Consider the following 21609-nt stretch of genomic DNA (forward strand, 5'->3'; position numbering starts at 1 on the left):
GCCTCGCCCCCCCCCACGGCCCCGCGCCTCACCTCAGCACACCGCCCCCTTCCCCCCCGGCCCAGCTGCCTCACAGATCGGGCGGGAAAGGACAGACCCTCGCCTCAGAGCGCTCCGTGCGTAAGCAGGTGCGGGACTGTTGGCCGGAGGGCTTGCGGAAAAAATGTCCGCCCCGAAAGAGGCTGACAGGCGTCCATCGCCGGCGACAGGCTCTTCTCCCCGCTGCGGCGTCCTGGGGGCCTGAGGTTGTCACCCAGGCTGGCCGGTAGCGTTTGCTGCGGGTCAGGTACAGGCAGGCAGCCAGCACCGCGTGGGTGGGAGTTACGGCTGGCTAACGTGGGCTCAGAGGTGGTGTGCTCACTTCTAAAAATACAGGCCAATTTTTTTTTTTTTTTTTAAAAATAAATCTTTGGAGTGCTTTCCCTGGGTGTTGCAGCAGAAAGCGAGTCTTGCAGTGTCGAGTTGCATGGTGGGTGGTTTGAACCTCCTTTGCTGTATTCCTACCTTCGACGCTTAACTGGATTAGTTCGGAAGTGAAGTCATTCAATTTCTGAATGCTCACTGTGTCTCCTGTAGTCTAGGAAAATAGTTAACAAAAATTTAGACCATAAACATGCTCTGTGGTTCAAATAAAGCTGTTGGAGAGAATTCACTTACATGGTTGATGCCGTTAGAGGCTGCGCTGTGGGCTTTAAAACCCTTTGTGCACACAGAAGGAACCTTCCTCTTCTCATCATTTCTACCATTTCCAGGGAACCTCCTAGTGTTGTATGACTGCACCTCTAATTAGGTTTTCCTTAATGGTCCAGGCAGCAAAATGTAAGAAGCTAGTGAAACTTCAGGTCTAGACACCTACCACAAATCCTAATCCCCCTCTGTAACACATGACTTAAAAGAAAACTAACCTCTTAGAGGTTAAGTAGTGTGTATAAATGTTGAAAGTACTCTAAATGTAAATACAAACAGAACTGGTGATGGCAACCTATAAAAGCCATATAAGCCAGAAAAAAACCAAAGTGAAGCAGAGGGCCTGATTCTTTGCTCTGTAAACTGACATTGAGTGGATGTGAAGCAACAGAGTATGAGCCCCAGTACTTTTAAATAGGTGATCCTGTGATTTCTCAGGTTTCTTATCATGAGATCTAAATCGTAAACTAAAATTTGAGGGTTCGTGCTTAATGAAGTACATAACCTTGGGGAGTCAATGATCTTTTTAGGAAACACATGAGGCATTTCATTTAGAAATCTGCCATTATATTTGTATGAAAATTAATATGCTGACCATTTTTATAATGGGAATTTCATTGGGGCTATTCAAATGAAACTTTTTCTTCACTTTTTGTTACTTTGAGTAAGCTAGTGGCACCAATTTGTTGAGTGAAAAGAATCAGCTCCAGGTGCCCTGAAGGATTATGTAGTATTATCCTTCTTTTCCAGAAGGCAGTCTGGATGCAGGACAAACCCAAGACATGAGAGATTGTAGGGTTTTTTTCTGGTCTCTGCCATGCTTTGCTTTGTGATCACAAGAAATACACTTATGTGTTCTGTTTTTCCATTTAAAAATACAGTTAAAGCTATGTTGCAAAAGTACTATAGGAATCTAAATACTATTAGATAAAGCATTTAAAAATAATTTACACACTTGTATTTCCAGAGTGTATTTCTTTACTATAGATGTACTCGTTTTAATTATTATGTAATTTCTATGTATTTTAAGCCTTTTAAAAAATCTTACAGCATTTTCTAACCTAGGTGTGGGTTCTGTGAATGTAAGATCATTTAATGAGTCATTTCTCTGTAGGACAGCATGTGTTTTTATTACATAATGAGATATATATTATTATGTAATAATTAAATAATAAAAACAATTTTAATGTGTACTGGTTAATGAATATACTTATATTTTCAGGAGAAAGGCTAAACTGATACGCTTTAGAATTTTAGATGAGCCTCAGCAAAGACAATTAAAATGGCATGTAATATGGATTATCCTACTTCATACTTTACAAAAGGAGAATTAAACTCTAAATGGAAATAACAAAATACATCATGTACAGAAATGATTTATTTTTCATATGCTCTTCATGTTTTTCCCCAAGTCACAAATCAAACTAGAACTATTAACCATCTAAAATGAAAGTGCATATAATAATGAAAAACCTCCAAAATGTTTCAAGAGAAATGTTATTACTGTGTAGGGTACTGTGGGCTAGGGCCACCAGTGCTTTGACCCTGCAGCTTCCATGTGTGGTTACTAACCACAAAAGCCAACAATCAGCGCTTAAAAAACAAATACGCAGGACAGTATTTATATGTAAAGTCACAAGTGCAAAGGTAAGGAAAAGCAGGAAAAAAAGGTCAGAACACTGTGCTCTATCTAGAATATTTTATTTTTGCAGGAGAGAGAGGTGATCAGCAGTGAGCAACTGTACATCCTGGTTGTACCCGGGGACATAAATAATTTTTGTGTTAAGGAAACCAGTCTTTTTATCTTTGAAGTAAATAGTTGCCTTACCACTGATTTCCTAGGGAGCCAAGCATGCCTACCATCGTAACATTTTTCTGTATGCCAGATCTGCACATAATTAAAAGAAGGTTGCTAATTTATGCAAGTGTGAGTAATTATCTTAGGAACAATGTCTTCTCTACTCTTGTGGTTTCTTTCACACCCAAAGGCTATCTAACCATGAAATTTCCATGTTGACATATCTTTACTGATTGGTAGACAAAGTATTTTTTACATAACTATTATTTCTCTAAACCTGATCACAGTTATGAATTCAGGTAAGTGTTTTAACTGGATTCAAATACAAACTTTTTAATGATGTACAGCATTCACAACAGTCAGAGATCGCAGGATTTCATACCTGCCTATGACATCTTGTGTTTTTCTCTGTATTAAACATAACCTTTAGTGCTTTAGCAGGCTGGAGGAGCAGATCACAGAGCAAAGCATGTAACTTTGCTAGCCTGTTGTGCTAAGGATGTTATGATCTTTGCTCAGCTACTTATAAATTATTTAAGTATGAATGGGCGTTTCGAGGACATATTGTACATACTGAGCTTTTATATCCTTGTTAGACTTTCGATTTGCATCATTTACATCTAACAAAACCAAAATAACACACTCAGGATAGTATCTCAGATCTGTACCTTACACCAAGCTCCCGTAGATTTGAGTGTAAATTCAGACTGAAGCTATGTAACAGCAACACATCTGAATGAGGATTTGTTTTTTAGTTCATTGTAACATATGTTTGAGATGTAAGTTATTTGTTTATGCTTAGTAGTCAACAGGTCTCTTGTGGGTGTACAGATAGGCTAGAATGAAGAACTGATACTCTGGAAGAATTGTTGTAAAAGAAGTGTGGAAAATGCTTGTCATCCTCTATAACCTGTAATTATATTAAAGGTGATGGGATATAGATTGATAATCAGACAATATGGTGAATATTTTAGAATTCCTTTACAATGCTTTTTGACTTACTTCTAAAATAAATTTTTATGAGATTGGTAAAACATACACTGACTTCTATACATTTTAAATTTCTACCCTTGCTTTTTATTTGTAGCAAATCCATAGAAATAACACCACCATTTTTCACATAGTTTGGATCCGAACAAAATCACGGACATACACTGCATCTCTGGTTGGCCTGTGTGCCTGGTCTTTTCTCTCTGTCTGTAGTGTGTGGCTAAGCTGGTGCATGCTTGGATCTAGTCTGCATGGGGATATATCAGCCGCAGGCACCACGGTGTGGAAACTCGGAGACAGAGCGGCGTAGACATAACCTAAGTGCTTTCTAGCACTTATGCAAAGGTGCGGTCTTCTGAGAGTGATGAATAATAACAAATTTATCTTTCCGCATCATGCAACTCATTTTCTAGTCCAGTGCAAAGGTGCATCTTTGATGAATAATAAAAAAGCTCTTTTTCTTTCCTTTTCTCATCAGAGGGACCAAAATAATTGTTGTTATAGCTTGCCATAAGCTTGTAAGTCTGTGTGTTTTATTGAATATATGAATTCACAATAATTCATAGCGAGAGCAAGAGTTGTGTTTTAAACAAATTCAAGCTGTTTTATTCTTTGCTCATGGGCTAAGGCATTTCTAGTATCAGCTTCCATTTGTTACATGCAGTTGCAGTAAGTTACATACTTATTCTGTGACTGGGTATTAAGAGGAAGAAGTGACTGCCCTAGCATTCATGTGTATAAACTTTATCATGGCCCACCAGAGCAAGCTAGTATGTGCATATGCCTACTAGGACATGTTATATTCCAATTTAATTGGTAGTCTTGTAAAGTGGCCACATGATTGATGTGGCACTTGTGCCACTGTAGGTTTTCACTTTTACCAGATGAAACTGGAAACTTGTCTAAACCCTAAGTGCCTGAGTTATTTCTGGCATGTTGTTAGGATTTGATCTCTAAAATCCTGTATTCTGAGCAGATTAAATTTCTTTTATAACAAAACCTCATATTCCAGCACAAGAATAAAAAACCAACAAATGAGCTAATTGAAATCATGCCCTCAAAGTCAGGTGGCCACCAGATATTTTTCAAATACAAGTATTTTTCTTATCCAGTGTGACATCTGATTTCGTCTACATCTTACAATTTGCTGCATGTAACAAGCTCATCACTCTTATGATACTGCCTTTGTTCTTATTTTCTGCACTGTATTTGGTGTGATCACTTACTGCTCCTGCTGCTTTATCAGTATCCTCAATGAATGTTTCCTGAACTCACTTTCCACTTCATCTTTGAATTCAGCAGTTGTCAAAACATATGTCAATGTAAATCTGTAGAATTTCTTTTGTAGTTGCTGTAACTTTTAAATTTTCATTAGCTGTAACAATGCAGATCCTAAATGGGTAAAGGTGCATTTTAGCATAGTGTATTGGTGGATGGCGGCGGGCAGAGTTTGAATCAAAGGATATCATCACTTGTGCATATTGTTCAATTACAAATTTCATTTGCAATGTGTATCAGAGTCTGTCCTCATATTGAAGTGCTTTTAATGTCTATTATGAAGCTACAGTGCTGGTTAATGTAGTTTCATCCAGATGTACTTCTGTCAAATGGAATTTTAACTGTCCTGAGCTCCAGTTCACGTTCATGAAAATTGGAGGGTTTATTCAATAAGACTTAGTCACACCTTTGTTGCAAAGCATCCACCATACATAACAATTTTCATAAATGAAGGGAGAATATTTCCTTGCAATTTTATTTTCTCTTTTGGAGTATTTTTGTCTTTTTAAAAAGCATATGAAGGTGAAAAAAAATGGGTTTATGTTTTGTTTCCTATTATAGCTGTATTGTTCAGGTAGTGTGGTTTTGCCTTGAGATAAATCTTTACGAATGTCATTACTTAATAAATACATCTTCTGCCATTCCACTGTTTATACTGATCTAAAAATTGACCTATTGGAAGGATGCATAATTTGTAGAGCAGGGTTGTAAAGAAATGAAGCGCACGTGATTGCTCTGCCTAATCCTCCAATGATTTTTCAGTGCATTGGCCAAACTAAATTAAAGGCTCAGATATAATTGAGTAATATAATAATGAGATGAGTGTGTAGGTAAAGGAGAATCCCCCATATTTGCCTTCTTTTGGCCCTCACTGGGAAAGACAGAACTCAGCTATTACAAATTCTGTCTGCCTGCAGGTGACAGCCAGTCGGTCTGCATTTAACTGGCTGTTCAATCAGTACTTGCATAAATCAGGATTATCTACAGCATTTATTGTGCCTTGCATAGCTGGACACGAGAGATTATCACAGGAGTTCCGAGCATAGGTGACGGTAGTAATTTGTTGGAAACTAAGCACCAGCAGTTTTACTTGTGTTGTTTTGTTTTTTTTTAACTCTGGAATGATTTGTATGGATAAGAATCCTAGGGGACAGGGTTTGAGTAAAATTTTATTTCCTGTGTGTTAGAGGAAATGTGAAAACCGGAACCCCAGAGTCTCATAAAATGGAAATCAAAAGAAAACACCTGTAATTAATCATTGTTTGAAAGCCTCATGATGAGGCTGGTGAGTGTTGAAAAAATGGATTTGGTAATACTACTGCAACAAGTGTGAAGAGCCTCTTGGGGAGAGTTGATTCCCTTCTGTCCCCATGGAAGTAAAACCTTATCTGGACATTACTTAAGATTAAAAGTAACTTCATTTATACCTAGCACTTAAATCTTTTACCTCATGTCTAAAGTGCTTGATAGGTCACTGGTACCCCCCTCTTAAACTTTCCTTTCTCAAAGAGAAATTAAAAGTCAAAGAGCCTTACATCATTGCCTGGAGAAGAGAGGTGCTTCAGTGTTTTCCATCTCTCATGAAGGGAAAATGGTATCTTGGTACTAGTATTCTTCTGCATCCTAATGCTGTGCTTTTCTGCATGTCAGGAAAGGGTAGGAGAAAGTAGAGGTAGCATAGAGAAATGGTCTGGTTTCAGTGGCTGTTCTCTCCTTGCTCATGTTTCAAAGCAGAGTATACTTTAAAATACTATTAAAATTCACCAAATGGTCCATGGTAGTGGTTACTGATACCTTCCAGCTCATAGAGTTTGCCTTTGCATCTTTGAATAGGTGCTTCAGTTTTAACCCAGAGATGAACTAGTTTCATTTGTCTATGATGTGATGCCATACTCTGTTTTCTACAGCCTCGCCAGTGGAAGAAATGCATCATCCTTCATGGGCTGTTCGTTGCTGTCTGAAATGCAGTATTGCCCTTTTAAAGAGTTAGAAAGAGCAAGGGAAGGAAATGAACCTCAGTGTTTTCATTCAGTTAGAGCAGAGTTCAGAATTTGAACATGTGTTATAGAAATAAACATTTTAAAATTTTAGAGGCATCTAGAATTAGAATCATAGAATCATAGAATCATAGAATCATAGAATCATAGAATCATAGAATCATAGAATCATAGAATGTTTTGGGTTGGAAGGGACCCCTAGAGGTCATCTAGTCCAACCCCCAATAAGATACTACATATCTTCTGTTTTTTTAAGTGTCAAACCAATTATGAGGAAGAACCTAAAAAAAGGACATATCATGCGGTAGAAGAGAAAGTAATAGTTACATAAACTTGATAGAAACAAAACAAAAGACTCCAACTTGTTCCTTTTATTCTTGGTTAACAAGTCTTTCCCAGCATAGATAAACATTGAAGTATATAATCTTAACACCGTTGAAATAGTTTCTCTAATACAGCTATATATGCTACACATGAACAGAAATACTTGCCTGAATTGTATATGTGAAGAATTGTAGCAATTATCCTCTGTCTGTATTTAAACTTTGAGCTTGAACAGTTTTTGCACTTAAAAATATGAAACAGCCTTCTGAAGATACACTTCTGGCAATTTTTTTTATAATCTCCTTTTACAGGTAGTCAGGCAGACATTGTCAAGAAAATTGTTTTATCTCTATAAAATCCATGGCTGAAATCTTCACAACCAAATAAATCAAGGATAAAATACCCTTTACAGAAGCCTTATTGCCATAATTGAATAGAGATGTATAACTAGCATTGATGCTGTCGCTTGTATATGTATGCTGTGATGTTCTATTGAAGAGGCAGAAGGAGAAGATAGATGACATCTTGTGTGAAAACATTACTGCTGTATAAGACTTACTATGCTCTGAAGAGGCAAATCAGTAATATAAATAAGGAGCTGGATCAAGCATTCTGTGGTCAAACAAAGCAGAAAGGCTTGTAGGGTAGTGAAAATAAATTAAATACTTTTGCTTTTCATCATTTCTTAATCGTTCTGTGGCCCTGCTTTGCAACACTGGAAATGCCCACCTCACTTTGGCCACAGTGAAATGAGATGTCAGCGCAGGAACCTGCTGAGGTACAAATTGAGGGAAAATCATATTGAAGATTGGAGTAGGAGTGTCACCCATGCGCTATCCTTCATGGTAAGAGATACTAAGCGTGAAGTTTTCATTTCCAAATCAGTCATTCCTCCTGCGTGGTTTTGTCCTGGCATTTGCTGTGGCATGATACCCACTCAGTTACGGTTGCCGGGCCAGTAGTGAAGTGTGGTGACTACAGCAGCTCTTTCTGGGCTTGTAGCCTGCAGACAAGGGAAATGGAGAGATAGCAGCAGCTGCCCCACAAAGATGCTGAAAAATTGGGAAAAAGGAGTAAGAAGATTTGTTTTTTTTTTTTAAGCAAAAACCTGATGAAGATAAATGTAACACTTCCACAGTTTGTTTTATTTAAAAGTTACCTTAAATTGGGTGAGGCAGCCTAGGAAGTGGGTGCTTCACTGGATAGAGGTTTTCTACAGGAAGGATTGCCTTGCCTTAAAATGCTTCTGCTCCAGCTGATACCTCTACCAAACTGTTGAGAACTGAAGAATTTTAATTAAGAGAGTTGCCCACACTTCTAGATTCATCTATGGTCCTATTCTATACAATGAGCTAGAGCTTTCAGAAACAGGAGTACGCTTAGCAGAAAATCCAGTGGTAGTTGAAGTCCCACTAAAATGCATTTTTTAGCTTCTTATGCTCATGGATATCATGTTATAACTCTGCAGCATCAGCAGTGAGGGGACACCAGTAGCACACCAGCATCAATGTCACAGAACAGAACGGAAGGACATCCTCACCAGCACCAGTTTAGCAGAGGGGGCTAAGCTCAGTGAGATTGCTCTCTAGCGAACAGCAGTGGTGATCACAGAGGAGTGACTTTGGGTGCTCTGATATGGTCTCTGGAAAAGCCTTTCCAGAGGCTTTCGGAGCCATGTGGGGGTGTAGAGATTCACCTCCTTGGGGTTGACTTCTGTGGCCCATCTGCCTGGTTTGGGGAATGGTTCCTTTCTGGGTTAATACCGCTGCCTCTTAGCAGTGTGACTACAGTGACATTAAAGCTTGAATAATTCTCCATTTGCCATCAGTAATACTTTTCTAATTAATAGGTTTAATCATTAATGTTCTAAGGAATATATTATAATATTAGCTGTTTAAATATTATTCCAAACTATGCTTTAAAAAAGCCAAGTTTACAGCAATTTAGTAAGATGGCTGCATTGAGGAAGTAAATTCACATCCTGTACTGATGTTGTTCCATGCTAGGCAGCTTGTACTTAGGAAATAGAAAACAAAATTTGGCATCATAAATAAATTCATTAATATTAATTTCATTATGATGACAACAGTTACAGTGATGACAATTTTATTAATATATACTTTGTAGAAAGTGGTCAAACTTTGCCTGAGTTTTGCAGGCATGTGGAAAAGCAGTTAATTGATGGCATAGTATTTTATTATTCTCATTACACACTCTCACTAAATAAAACTTTAGAAAATCAGTCTCATTGTTCTAGATTACAAGCACTTAAGTAAGTTTGAGTGCTACTACTGTTATTGTTACACTGCGATCTGGAGTTTTTACACAGGCAAAATTCCATGTCCTAAGGACTAAGGACCACCTCAGCTTGGGACACCTAGTGTTAGTTAATACCTTACTCCTAAACATTGAGGACATTTCCCAGGAGCTCTGATCAAATCTGAAGGCGTTTTGTTGTCAAACAACTTAGATCCTAGTTAATTTTTATGCTTATTCATGATCTTAACCAAACAGCTACATCTTAAACTAGATGTTTGTCTGTGTATCTCATTTGAGAGACGTCAGTACGTTGTTATTCTGGGGTACAGTTAAAATGCTTCTTTGCTTGCTCCTGCTTTTTTTTTTTTTTTTTTTTTTTTTGTGTGTGCGTGTGTGTGTGTGGTAAAACACAGCTGGAAGAGAAGGGACCTTTTCTAATATAGATTAATAGTTAAATCATTTACTGCAAGCCTCTCCCAAATTCTAGCTTTGTTTCCAAATGTGCTGGATCAAAACCTGTGCCCTCCCAGTGAAAATATTTGTGGAAATTTAGTTGCACACAATAATATTAAACCCAGTACATTTTGAAGAAAGGCTACTGAAACAAATGGCTTGCAGTAATTAATTATTAAGAAACATTTCAAGGAATATAACAATTTTCAGATTACTACTATGCATGTTACTCAGAAGTTTGGTTCCCTCTTTTTGTTTAGAGCATGTCTGCATGTCCCTCTTCAAATGCCCACTTTACGTACTCCTGGTGGAAGTAGCTGCTGCTAATACAAAGTGTTGTAGCTCAGTTGCTTCCTGAAGTAAGCCACTAGGAATACGACTTAAATATTTGTCTTTCCCAACAAATATGGAGTTCGGTTTCTCACTGCTGTGCTGATGTTTAAAACTCTGAAAAGTGTGGCTCAGCTACCTGTGAGAATGCTTCTCCTTCCATGATGACTCATTTTACTGGGGTCATGAAGCAGTTTTGTCAGAAGAAAGAGCTTTTCCTGCAGTTTGTCTGCCTGACACAAGACACTCCTTGCCACATCAATGGAAGTGAGCCCTGCTCTCACCTTCTTCTGAACTAGATGGAAACCCCGTCTCTTGAGCCTTCAGAAACTCAGGAAGAAAAGCTACACAGTCCATGAATTAAATCCCCCCAAATCTTGTCCTTTTGACAGGACCAGAAGTGGAAGAGATTTAAGTACTTGCATTTCAGAAAGAGCACTGAGAGAACAGTGTTGATTAAGTTGATACAACCTGTTGCATGTTTGCTAACCCTGTTTGCTTGCATCAAATAATTAAAACCACTAAACACTGAGATCCTACAGTCAATTCTGTGCAAATGAACTGATGGACTTCAGCGGAGTCAGCTGTGAGCAGCTGTATGAATGAAACAGTCCCAGATGCAGTTTTTCTAGGAAAAGGGGATATTCTGAGAATGATCTTCGTTTTTTTCCTTGTTGGGTTTTGCTGTTAATTTTGAGAGTCCATAAATTAAGGAAGTTAGTGTTCCAAGTGCTAGTGTAGTTTGGGTAGGGATCTTATATAAACGGATTTTAAATCTGTTTGCAAGCCGCACCTCCTAATCTTCTTAAAAGGATTTTGACAAGAGAGTTAATGCTTATTAGTACCTGTCAGCCTGTGCACAATTGAAAAAAAGGAATGGGTGAAAATCTTACTTGAAATATTTCAAAGGGGAGATGCTGTAGTTGGTTGTGGTTTGAAGTGGTAAGAGGATGTCATTGTGGTGTAGAAGCAACTGTATATACTGGAGAGTTATTATTCTCATCTGTATTTAATAAGGGTAAGTTGGAGTATAAATGAGGATAGAGATTTAATCCCTCCTAGACTTAATTTAATAAGAAAGATGAGAGGCAGAGATTCAATGTGAGTATGATCTGGGCTTCTTCTGTGAGACAAAGATTTGGATCCCTTAAGTCTTTGATTCCAAAGAGGAATCTTTAAAAAAACATTCTGTTGGAAGGAGTGCTTACGCTGTGGGTATAATAATAAGACAATAAATATATGTATTTGTGAACTTACTCTTGGTTCATTATAAGCTACCTGACTTCTGTTCATTTAGAAGCTCATCCACTGGCTAAAAGAACATTTTTGTCAGTAAAATTAACAAGCAGCATTTGAGTGAGTGATAGGTCTAATGATCACAGACAGTTGTCTATCTTTCTGATACCCCTTTATACGTAAATAATTTCTGCATCTGATCCAGCATGATCTCCTAGGAATGTTCAACGTTTCTGTCTGTAGTGGGAGGCATTTAGTCTGTTATGAAAGATTCTTTCTAATGCTGTCAGTTAGTGGTTGGCTTACCTGCTGATTCATAAAGTTTGATAATCACATTTAAAATATATGTTATGGAGCTAAATCACTTTACTTTCATAAATATGTAGTAGTTTTTTTACTTTTCTTGAAATCTTGTTTTTTTAAAGGTGTTACTGTCATAGATTTTAAGTATTTTAAATATTTGGATTAAAACTCTTTACCCTTACCAATGAAGAGTTACCATTCTTGCTTGTCCAACATTAAGAGACAGGAACTGCGTGAAAGAGAATGTACTTAACATTGTCTTTCTTGCTTGCAAGTGAGAAGAGAAAATGGAACACTCAGGTTAGTTTGTACCCAGTAAAATGCAGAAGAGAGGTGGGGACATAGGTGTTACTGCTGATATCTAAAGCTTTTCTTTTAGCTAGAAAGAGAACTTCTATTTTGATCACCAATTCCACAGACGTCTTGTATGTTTGGACATCTGTTTGTTTGTGTTCCCTTCCAAACTTAAAACTATATATCATTCTAAGCTCTTTAGGATAAGGACTGTATCATCATGTATACTTTTACAGTAATTGCTATGGCGGGACTGTGGTGCTAAATGGGGCTTCTGGACTCTGCCTGTGTTGAAATGATAATAATTATGCTCAAGTTGATAACGGACAGTTGTTAGGATCTTTTGGAAGGGTTTCATTATGTACCTTTGAAATGCATTTTAATTGCTTAATATTATAGTGTGATGTCTAATGCTAACATTTGTAAGTTTGGTGCATGCAGATGGGGATGTTTCTCTGATAAAGCCCTTGAGAATTTTGTCCTTTATTTTCTTGCAGACCTTTGGAACGTTCCAGTGAAGATGTAGATATAATATTCACACGACTGAAAGAAGTGAAAGCTTTTGAGAAATTTCATCCAAACCTTCTCCAGCAGATATGTCTCTGTGGATATTATGAAAATCTGGAAAAGGGAATCACATGTAAGAGAGCTTCATATGATGATCTATTTTATGTAGATAAAATTGGGGGTTAGGCTGGGATTGTCTCTAGGAGATCAATGAGAGCACAATCAGTGGATGGCCTTAAAAATGTTTACAGTCGTAGTCTTGGGGGAAGGCAGGACTAAAGGGCTGCTTGCTCTACAAATACAGTGTGTAGTGAATCTATGGTAACAAGGCACGCATTATTGGGTTTAGTACTCTGCCACTGTTTTGTTGAAAGATTAGAAGCAAGTCATTGCACTTGAGCCTCATTCTTTTCCTGTAAATGTATTATTGATCTCTTTTGTAGGTGCTTTGTGATGTCAGGGGCAAAAGTGTGTTACCTAGGCATATCGCTAATAGTGTGTGGTTTGCAGTCACTCTGGGTAACACAAGACAGATTTGCAGAGCTGCATACTGCCGTGGGGTGCAACAGCTCTGTGCCTGCTCAGGCAGCCCATGTGCCAGATGAAGGTAGACAGTTGTGCTTGGTCTGTGAAGCTGATATGGAAATAAGTGGTGGTCCTTTGATGGGAATGTGTGAATTCCCAGAGCTGTACCAGGGTAATAGCTGATGGAGACCTATGGTGTCTCAGGTACCCTTCAGGTAAATCTGGCATGCTTTAGGCACACAGCACTGGGGTTTGCTTAGAATAAGAGGAATTGTGATGCTCTGTAATCACACAGTTGGAATGACTGAACATCAAAGTCCTGCAGTTGCTTCTCAGACAGAACTCACTGAAGTCAGTGGGAGCTGTGTCTGCATTGGAAGATTGTGAATTTCAAAGGGTCATTGTTCAGAAAGTCTTTTGGGGGGGTTGTTTGTTTGTTTTGTTTATTAACTAAGCAGTGGAGAAGCAAACTGGGGGAAAGTGAAGCAATTCTGTATGCTTTCATTGTTTCTGTAGTGTATCGACCAGTTTACTAAAATACGTGTTTTCCAGTGTCATTGGAAATATTATTGTAATAGTAAGTATGTAGTCTGATATGGCAAATTCTATAGTGCCAGCAGTGACTACAGTAGTACAGTAATATGAGGGCAAATGTTTGTTAATGTTGCTAAACTTAAAGAGATGCCTCTTATTTACACGTTTTCATCTTTCCAGTATTCCGTCAGGGTGATATTGGGACGAACTGGTATGCTGTTCTGACGGGATCACTGGATGTGAAGGTTTCTGATACAAGCAACCACCAGGTAAAATAGATTTTTCATTGAAACCATCTAGTCAGTAGTACAAAGAAAGGGTATGACTTAGGCTGAGGTAGATGACAATGACATATATCTTACAGATGTTTTGTCTTATCACAAGCGTGTTGCTCTGAGTCTCCTTTAGTCTCAGTTGTCCTTTGTCTATGGAGGCAGATCATGCCATTGATTTCAGGAAAACTGAAATGTAGTGCTCTGAAAAGGGGTCTACATTTTAACATGAAACAAGACTCCTCTGTCTTTTCTAATAGTGCCCTATGAAGTTGAGCTAAAGATCTAAGAGTTGTTAATTCATTCCCTGGAAATATTTTAATTCAGTCCTTGCTCAGAAAGTTCAAACCAAACCCACCAACAGTTCAGTCTGGTAACAGCACACTGCAGTCTCCACTGCAAGAATGGGAAAGTATTATAGTAATAACAGAGTATTGGAACTGCTGCCATGTTAGACCAGAGTCCTGGAGGTAATACCTATTCAGTGTTAAGAATTAGAAGAACAAGTGATTTCTCAGTACCTTGGCGCTCCTGGATTTAGAAAATTGGGAATTTAGAGTAAATAAACAAAAAAAAAAGGATGAGATATTTCTCCTGGAGAGAGTTTCCCACCCATGTCATCTAACGTCATGGCAACAAGTCATGCACTTCTTGCTGTGAGCCGAGTCTTCTGGGAAGGCATCATGTCCCACTCCCCGCTCCCATGTTTGAGATCTGGGATTGTCCCATCATGTAGCTCAGCATGGGGTTGTACCGCTGACATGTGACCCATTGTGCCTTCACATGAGTGGTATAGCTACTCAGGACCTGAAGTACACCACTATCCCTTTTTCCCACCTTGACTGAATATAGCCTGTGTGGGGAGTGGGGTGGTGGTGTATTCTTTGCCCAAAGTTTGGCTGATTGGGGAAGGTTTTGTGCTTATAGCAGATTGTCAGAAATTGGATTTTCACTTTGTTGAGCACTGCATCACCAGTGAAATTGCATCAGAATGCACATCAGGGCAGCGTGTGAGCACTGGATCTTCCTACTTCTTACAGTAGAATGATAGATACAAAAGGAACTTCTTTCATGTAATCATTTTTAGCAACCTCTTCACTATACTAAGTAGAGACTGATTAAGAGTATAATTAGCCTAATTTGAGCAATTCTCAGCATGGCCTGGCTGTCACTGGTATTGTCACAATTTGGACAGTACTGGGCTCTTATGAGACGCTTTTCTGTGCAGCTCTAAAGCAATCAGGAGTATTTTCTGGTGTTTGCCAAAAGATGGCACTACACTGTCGTTAAGGACCAATGCTCTTTACTGAATCAGAAAGAAATATATCCACAAAAGTGTTCTGGATGTGGAAGCTAGTTAAACTAAGAATCTGTTTGGAGTGTTGATTTGTTCCCTTAGATGGAGGATGGAACATTTCAGCGTTTTAAGAAATCTATTGTAAATATTTTTTTCTGCTTGTTCTGGTTCATTGCATTCTCCTGCCAATAGGAAACTACAGAACTACAATTTATGTAGTTCTAGTTCTAGAAATTATATTCTGCAGTAATTTCTTAACCTCATGTTTCCTTCTCATAGGAACAATGAACTGAATTCTTACCACTGCCTAGTTGCCATAGGATAGAGCCTCACTGCCAAAAGGACAGCAGCTCATACATTTACCTTTCCAGTACTGGATAAGTTTGATGGCTGGGGACTCCTAAATAGTATTTGAGTCCAATATTTTCTCTGTTTTTGCTCTAGCTTGGTGTTTATACCATGTCTCTCCTTGTCCATCTTTGGTCTTTGGTCTTCGGCTCCTTGTCCTACCTTTAGCTCCTGGGTGCCCTGTTCCAGTCTTGCCTGTACTTCCTTGTTGGCATGGTGCTAGTCATTCTTGAGCTTGAAGTACTTGCTAGCACTCCCTTGCCTACTGTGTTCACTACAAACCCAGATGGTGGAGGAAATACAGTGTAGCTCCACAGGTGCAGCCCTGACAGTCTCAGTTGGCAGCATTGTGCTCCCAGCTGGGAATGGATGACCAGTGTTTAAGATGTAGGGATGCTTGTAACCTACCCTGGAGCATACTTTCCAATAACAGCACCCAGGAGCCAAAGCTTCCTTTGCAAAGTCATAGGAATGATTAATTGCTCTGCTGTTACTATTATACCAGAAATGACACTAATGCTAATGAGAAACTTCCAGCAAAGCAGAAGAGATATGGAAGTTTACCTGAGTTTACAAGTTTAGAAGTTTGTAGTCTTGTGTAAAAGTACAGGATTATGCGATCTTTTCTAGGAAGAGAGAAGCTAACTTTGTATTTAGGTTCCTATTGGTTAAAAAATCTTTAGACAGGACTAATAAGCTATTAATACTTAAGATAAGCAGGAGGTTGTACTAGGTGACCTCCTGAGTTTTCTTGCAGCTCAAATTATCCTATGATTATATGCCGATGCCTACAGTGTTAATGTAAATATGGAAAATCAATTGTCTTGATCAAAAATATATTAGTCCCACTTTTACTGGGTGTTCATCTGTCTACCTGGGTAACTTTAATTTCAGCAATCTGGGAATAAATGCGTTGTGCAGTAGCTACCATGTACTAACTCTTTTGCAGTCACCTTTGGTGTTTTGTAGTTTTTTCCCATTAAAAGTCCAGTAAGTTACTGTGCACTTAGTGCTTACTCAGAATGTCTTAATGGCCTTTGCTCCTACAGAGGCATGTGGTTACATGTCTTGCACTAGAAATTATATCTAAATGCACTAATGGACCAAGACTTCAGTGTAGCTAGTGAAGGATTAATTCATATACATTCTTGCTGCATGTTAGTTTATTCATGCAGAGACCTGTGATTTCTTACAGAAAATGTTAGTAATACTGATTAGGACGAAGTTGAGAATTCATATAAACAGAAATATTAACATTACATATTATTCGCTGTTACGAGAAGAGGAAGCATACTGATTTAAATGTTTTAATAAAAAGACAAACGTGTATTTAGGATCTCATAGATAAAGCCTTGCTTTCGTTTTGGTTTGGAAAAACCCTGACTGCTTGCAAAATTGTATTATGTCACAAGAGGGCAGTGTTAGAATACGTAACAAACTGAGTACAGGCAATATTTAATACTAAAATGGCTCGTTTGAAAATCATATTCAACTATTTACAATATGCCAAAGAGTTTGATCAGCGCAAATTTCTCTGTTACTGTTAGTTCTGTTCCACTGAGGTGGTAAAACATGCTAGCCGGTGCTGATCATGACTGTAACATTTGCCGTTGAAATGGGACAATACAATTTACAATATAGAGTTCTGACAGGATTACCCATCCAGTACATCCTAGTGGTGGCTGGTCTGCTTTCTATACAAATTATTTATGAATTTTTTGGCTATTCAACAATCAAGAAGAGACTGAAGAGGACTTTTTTTTTAAGGTAAAAATGTCACACTGTGAATTGCAGAGGTAAGTGTAATGAACTGTTTTGGGCTTACCTCAAGTTGTTTGTAACAAATACCCTGATAAATATTGTACTTAAAAGACACACAAAGGTTTAGTAAGTCCTCTTCAAAATAAACAGAAAATGTAGCTTGTTTAGAATCTGTCAGAAAGAGGTCTTTACCCTCAATTATGAACAGATTCTGAATTTAATTTTTATTTGGAGCTGTTACCTACCCAACGTTACAACTGAAGTATACAGTAACAAAAGTTCCTCTTAGAGATATTCCTAGGTTTATTGTTGTCTTAAAAATACTGCTGACTGCCTCGTATATGTTTAATTTTTTGAGTCTATTTTGAAAATGAACAGGTTCTGAAGGATGACTGTTGGTAACATCTCAGGATAAAGCTGGCAACAAATGCATTATGACGAAAGCATCAGTGTGACATCTTCGCCAGATTCTGTGGCATTGTGTTTTACTGAATTAGATTCAGAGCCTTTTGCCCCAAATGATTAAGATATATATTCTTATCTGATAAAATAGGAAGGAATGAGGAGAAGAAAGACAAAGACCAAATAGCATTTTGATCTGCTGTCGTCTGCCAGCTGAATTGTAGTGTGTGCTGGGGGCTATTGCTGGTTTATCTTGCCTATGTTTTGGTGGTGGTTTTTTTTTTAGGCTGATCAGATTTTAAAAACAGACCAAACTGAACACAGGGCATTGGCTTTGCAAACAGTTAGCCTTATTTAGAAAAGCTTTAAACTTGTGGGAGCTTGGGTGGTACAGCAGTGTCAGTTGTAAGAAGATGCAGAGGGCTGGGGAGCAAAAGGCAAATCAGTTAGTGGGATTGCTGAGAAGAATGACTGTGAAGAAAGAGGTTCAGATGCCCATGTAAGAAAGGGAAGAATTTCCTGACTGTTTGAAGGAAAGGGATTTAAACAGGGCAGTCCTTGCAATACTGCTTTCTGCACGTAAATGCCATATGTATGCATGTAAATAGCCATTATGTATTTTGGAGATGACCTACATGAAGTCATGACATAGGTTTGTATTGTAGCCTGTAGTGCAGTGTAAATATGGCCAAGCTAGCTTTAAATTATTTAGTTTGAGCATGAGAACTGCTCTACCCATTGTAACACAGAGATTGGCTGAACTAATGTACTCAGCTGAGAAGCAGGGTGTGTTGGCCCATGCTAAGCTCCACAGTATCATGCTTGTACTAATTTAGGTTTTGAACTTAGCTTATTGGAAGTTAATATAGAAAAATGATTTCAATTCTGCCTGCCAGGTAATGTAGCAAAAAGTCCAAGACATTGCAGGTAGCTTTCAGAAGATCAGATAGAAAAGTATGGAAATAATGAACATTATTACACTACAATTAATCTGCTCTGTAAATGTTTTAATTAGGAACTAGAAGAGAAGTTGGTCACAGTCTTTCTAGAAGCATAATGCCTCCTCTAAGCAAATCACCTTGTCTTGTATATAAAGAGGATGGCCTAATATGCGTTGGTAAACTGCAATTCTAGTGTGGGAAGATATTTCTATGTTATCTTTACAAGTAGTTTGGTAAGGATTTCTTATCTGAACGGCTGAAACATACTCCAGTGGAGTTGATGGACCAGGAAAATCACTTCGTAGAACAGATAGTTTGCTTTCATTTGTATCCTTTGGTTTCTCTGTTATAAAAGGAATTTTTTGCTGAGGACAAACTGAACTGTGTCAAAGTAATAATAATAAGCAATAAGAAGTAGTAATAATAAGCAAACTTTTCAAAGTGCCAGCTTTTGCAGATCTCCAATTAAACATGGAGATGGTATGAGGTCCTGGAGGGACACAGATGCAGAGGTGAGTTAAAGGTACAAGGGGTGGGAAAATGATGATATTAAAAACAAACTAGCTACATCAGCTCCCTTATAAACTCAAAATATTGGATAAACTAAAATTTCAAAGAAAAGTGCCTAATCCCTTCAACCTAGCACTTGTATTTTTTTTTCCTATTTTCTTCATTTCTATTTCAGACACCATGATTTTGTTTACGCACAATACAAAAATTCTTTTTGCCAGGTTGGAAAATAGAAAGTGTCACAAGTCAGGGAGGAGCATGCAGGGTTGTGCCTTGTGATGGTGGGGGAGGGGATAAGGCAGAGCCTTTTTTCTGATTCTCATCCATTCCATAGAATGGTCGTACGAATCCAATAATGTTTTAGATTGATGGGGGACGGGGGGGGGGGGGGTTTAACAGCTCTTCACTGCATGTGTCTCTCTGCCAGTGAGAGTCAGTGAAACTGAATACACAAACAGCCTCTGATTTGAACGCTACCATTTTATAGTGTGTTCAGAGGACAGATAGCAATGGAAACAATCTCATCTTTTTAAGTCTTTAATACTGCCTTTTAAATAAGTGTGTGAATTTTAGCTGGTTACCAGCAGCTAGAACCCCCTGCTGCTTCTGGGATTGCAGAGGGGAACAGTAAACTGAATTTTGAGCTGCCAGCAGTCCTCCTGAAGTCTACACTGAACAGCAGGAGATTCTTGCGTGTAAGGTTAACAGGCCTAATAGGAAATGCACACCTGATTCCCCAGGAGGCTGGAGATGTATAAACAAAGGGGAGAGAGAAAATGGGGCTCTGAAGTCTTGAAGAAGACAGATGGGCTTGCTCCCTAGCTGGCTGTGAAACTGCATCTCAGTGGAGAGCAGTGATGACTGGGGAAAAAGCCTGAAACACCTTTGACTTGATAGAAGCCTGGACTTTTCTTTAATGAACATAGACAGGACTATTCCAGCTCCTTGACTTAACACCCCACAATGTTAATTTATTTCTCAGGCTGAACAGCTGTCTCATCAGAAGTTATCTTAGGAAGTGGTTCCTTAACCAACGCCTTTCCTTTTCTCTTCTTCTCTATTCCGTCTTTAAAGATATATTCCTTAGGGTTGTAAAGAATCAAAGGTGAAGCATTTCAAAGGAGTTTATTTTTTTGGAGGGAGGGAAGGGAGTGAGAAAGGAGTTGGAAGATACAAATATTGCTTATGATCCACCTAATGGAAAAGTTTCCTTTTCTGCCAGGCTATTTGCTTATTCTGCCCTAAATAGACATCTTTTATCTGAACTTTTAAAATAAAGTAGAGAATAATGTATTGGAGACCTGGAGATCAAATTTTGTGTGAGCAGTAGGCCCATTTTCTTTGTAGCTCCTTTGAGTGCAGTTGTGAATATGGTAGCATGGATATAGTGTTTCAGGTCTGAAAAGTAAGCTTGTTAAGACAGAACAGTGTATAGCCTGTATTATAGGCTGTTTGTAGAGACTTCTATTTAGGTGCCTAGGTGCTCACTCCGAAATATTCTTTCTTTTAAACAGTGTCTGTTCATATTTGCCTTCCTTGAAAATTTATTTCTGACAGTTGGTAAATTCTTCCTAGATCTTTTCTGAGACATAATTGATTTTGTTTTCCTGAACACATAATTTTATATGGTAATATCTGTGCAAAGGCAATTTGCTATGGTTCAGGGAACGGGACTATTATGGGCATTTGTCTTTGTAATGCAATTATAAAGCTACTAACTTGATCTTAATAACATTTGCCTATTACCACTTATTAGATGCATGAAAGGAAAACAATGTGATTTTAAACACAGAAAATGATGCTGAAATATGCTCATGCATTTCTCCTGGATTATTAACCACAAGGATGTAGTGGATGGGAAGACAAAATTTTCTGCTTTTATTTTGTAGACATTTCATGAATCCTATACTTTGGAATTAAACTATATTTCTAATGTTGCATCAAGTAAAATTGGAGTGCGTTTGTGTATGTTTATGTGTATTTGTCTGTGTGCATGTATGATTTCCTTACTTGAGTGTATCAGTTTACATTTTTAATGCTGTTGCTATTTTTTTTTTTATAATTACTCAAAAGGCAGTCAGTTAAGGCCCAACTTAGAAAGAGAGATATGTAAATGTTCAGCTTCGAGGCTTTGCTCAGGAACACAGGAACTTGTAAGCTTAAAATAGAAAATGTATCTAAAGATCTTGATTCAGCAAGTTATTTAATTTCAAGTACTCTAATTATTTGTCTGCAGTAGCTCAGAATTTATATTGGAACTATTACAGAGGAGTTGCTGGCCAAAGGGGATTGATTTAGACATCTCTCCATCACATGAATGTCATGTGCTCACATAGACTCTTTTGAAGTGGATGTTACTGCATGCTTAGGACTGTCCTGAATACTCTATTCCAGGTTGTTCTGGACTTTTAATAGTTCTCTTGAAATCCCTGACCTATGTGAAAAGAATTTATTTTTTTTTTAGGCTGGTACTTAATCAGCAGGCATCCATTAACAATTGAGAGATTTACTGGCATTTTCAATGGAAAGGCCAAGAGTTGATTGAACTGTACAACTGCATTGC

General features: G+C 38.1%; 1 protein-coding gene across 1 annotated transcript in view; it reads left to right on the top strand.

Annotated features, from left to right (window-relative positions):
* RAPGEF4 (Rap guanine nucleotide exchange factor 4) overlaps positions 1-21609 on the top strand; it is a 154438-nt gene that overhangs the window by 264 nt on the left and 132565 nt on the right. Inside the window, exons 2-3 of the mRNA XM_035896222.1 lie at positions 12447-12589; positions 13696-13784. Of these exons, the coding sequence (XP_035752115.1) occupies positions 12447-12589; positions 13696-13784 (232 nt within the window). The remainder of the gene's footprint in view (positions 1-12446; positions 12590-13695; positions 13785-21609) is intronic.

Source organism: Egretta garzetta, unplaced genomic scaffold (genome assembly GCF_000687185.1).
Source record: "Egretta garzetta isolate BGI_Z169 unplaced genomic scaffold, ASM68718v1 scaffold16, whole genome shotgun sequence".
Classification (NCBI taxonomy): Eukaryota; Metazoa; Chordata; class Aves; order Pelecaniformes; family Ardeidae; genus Egretta; species Egretta garzetta.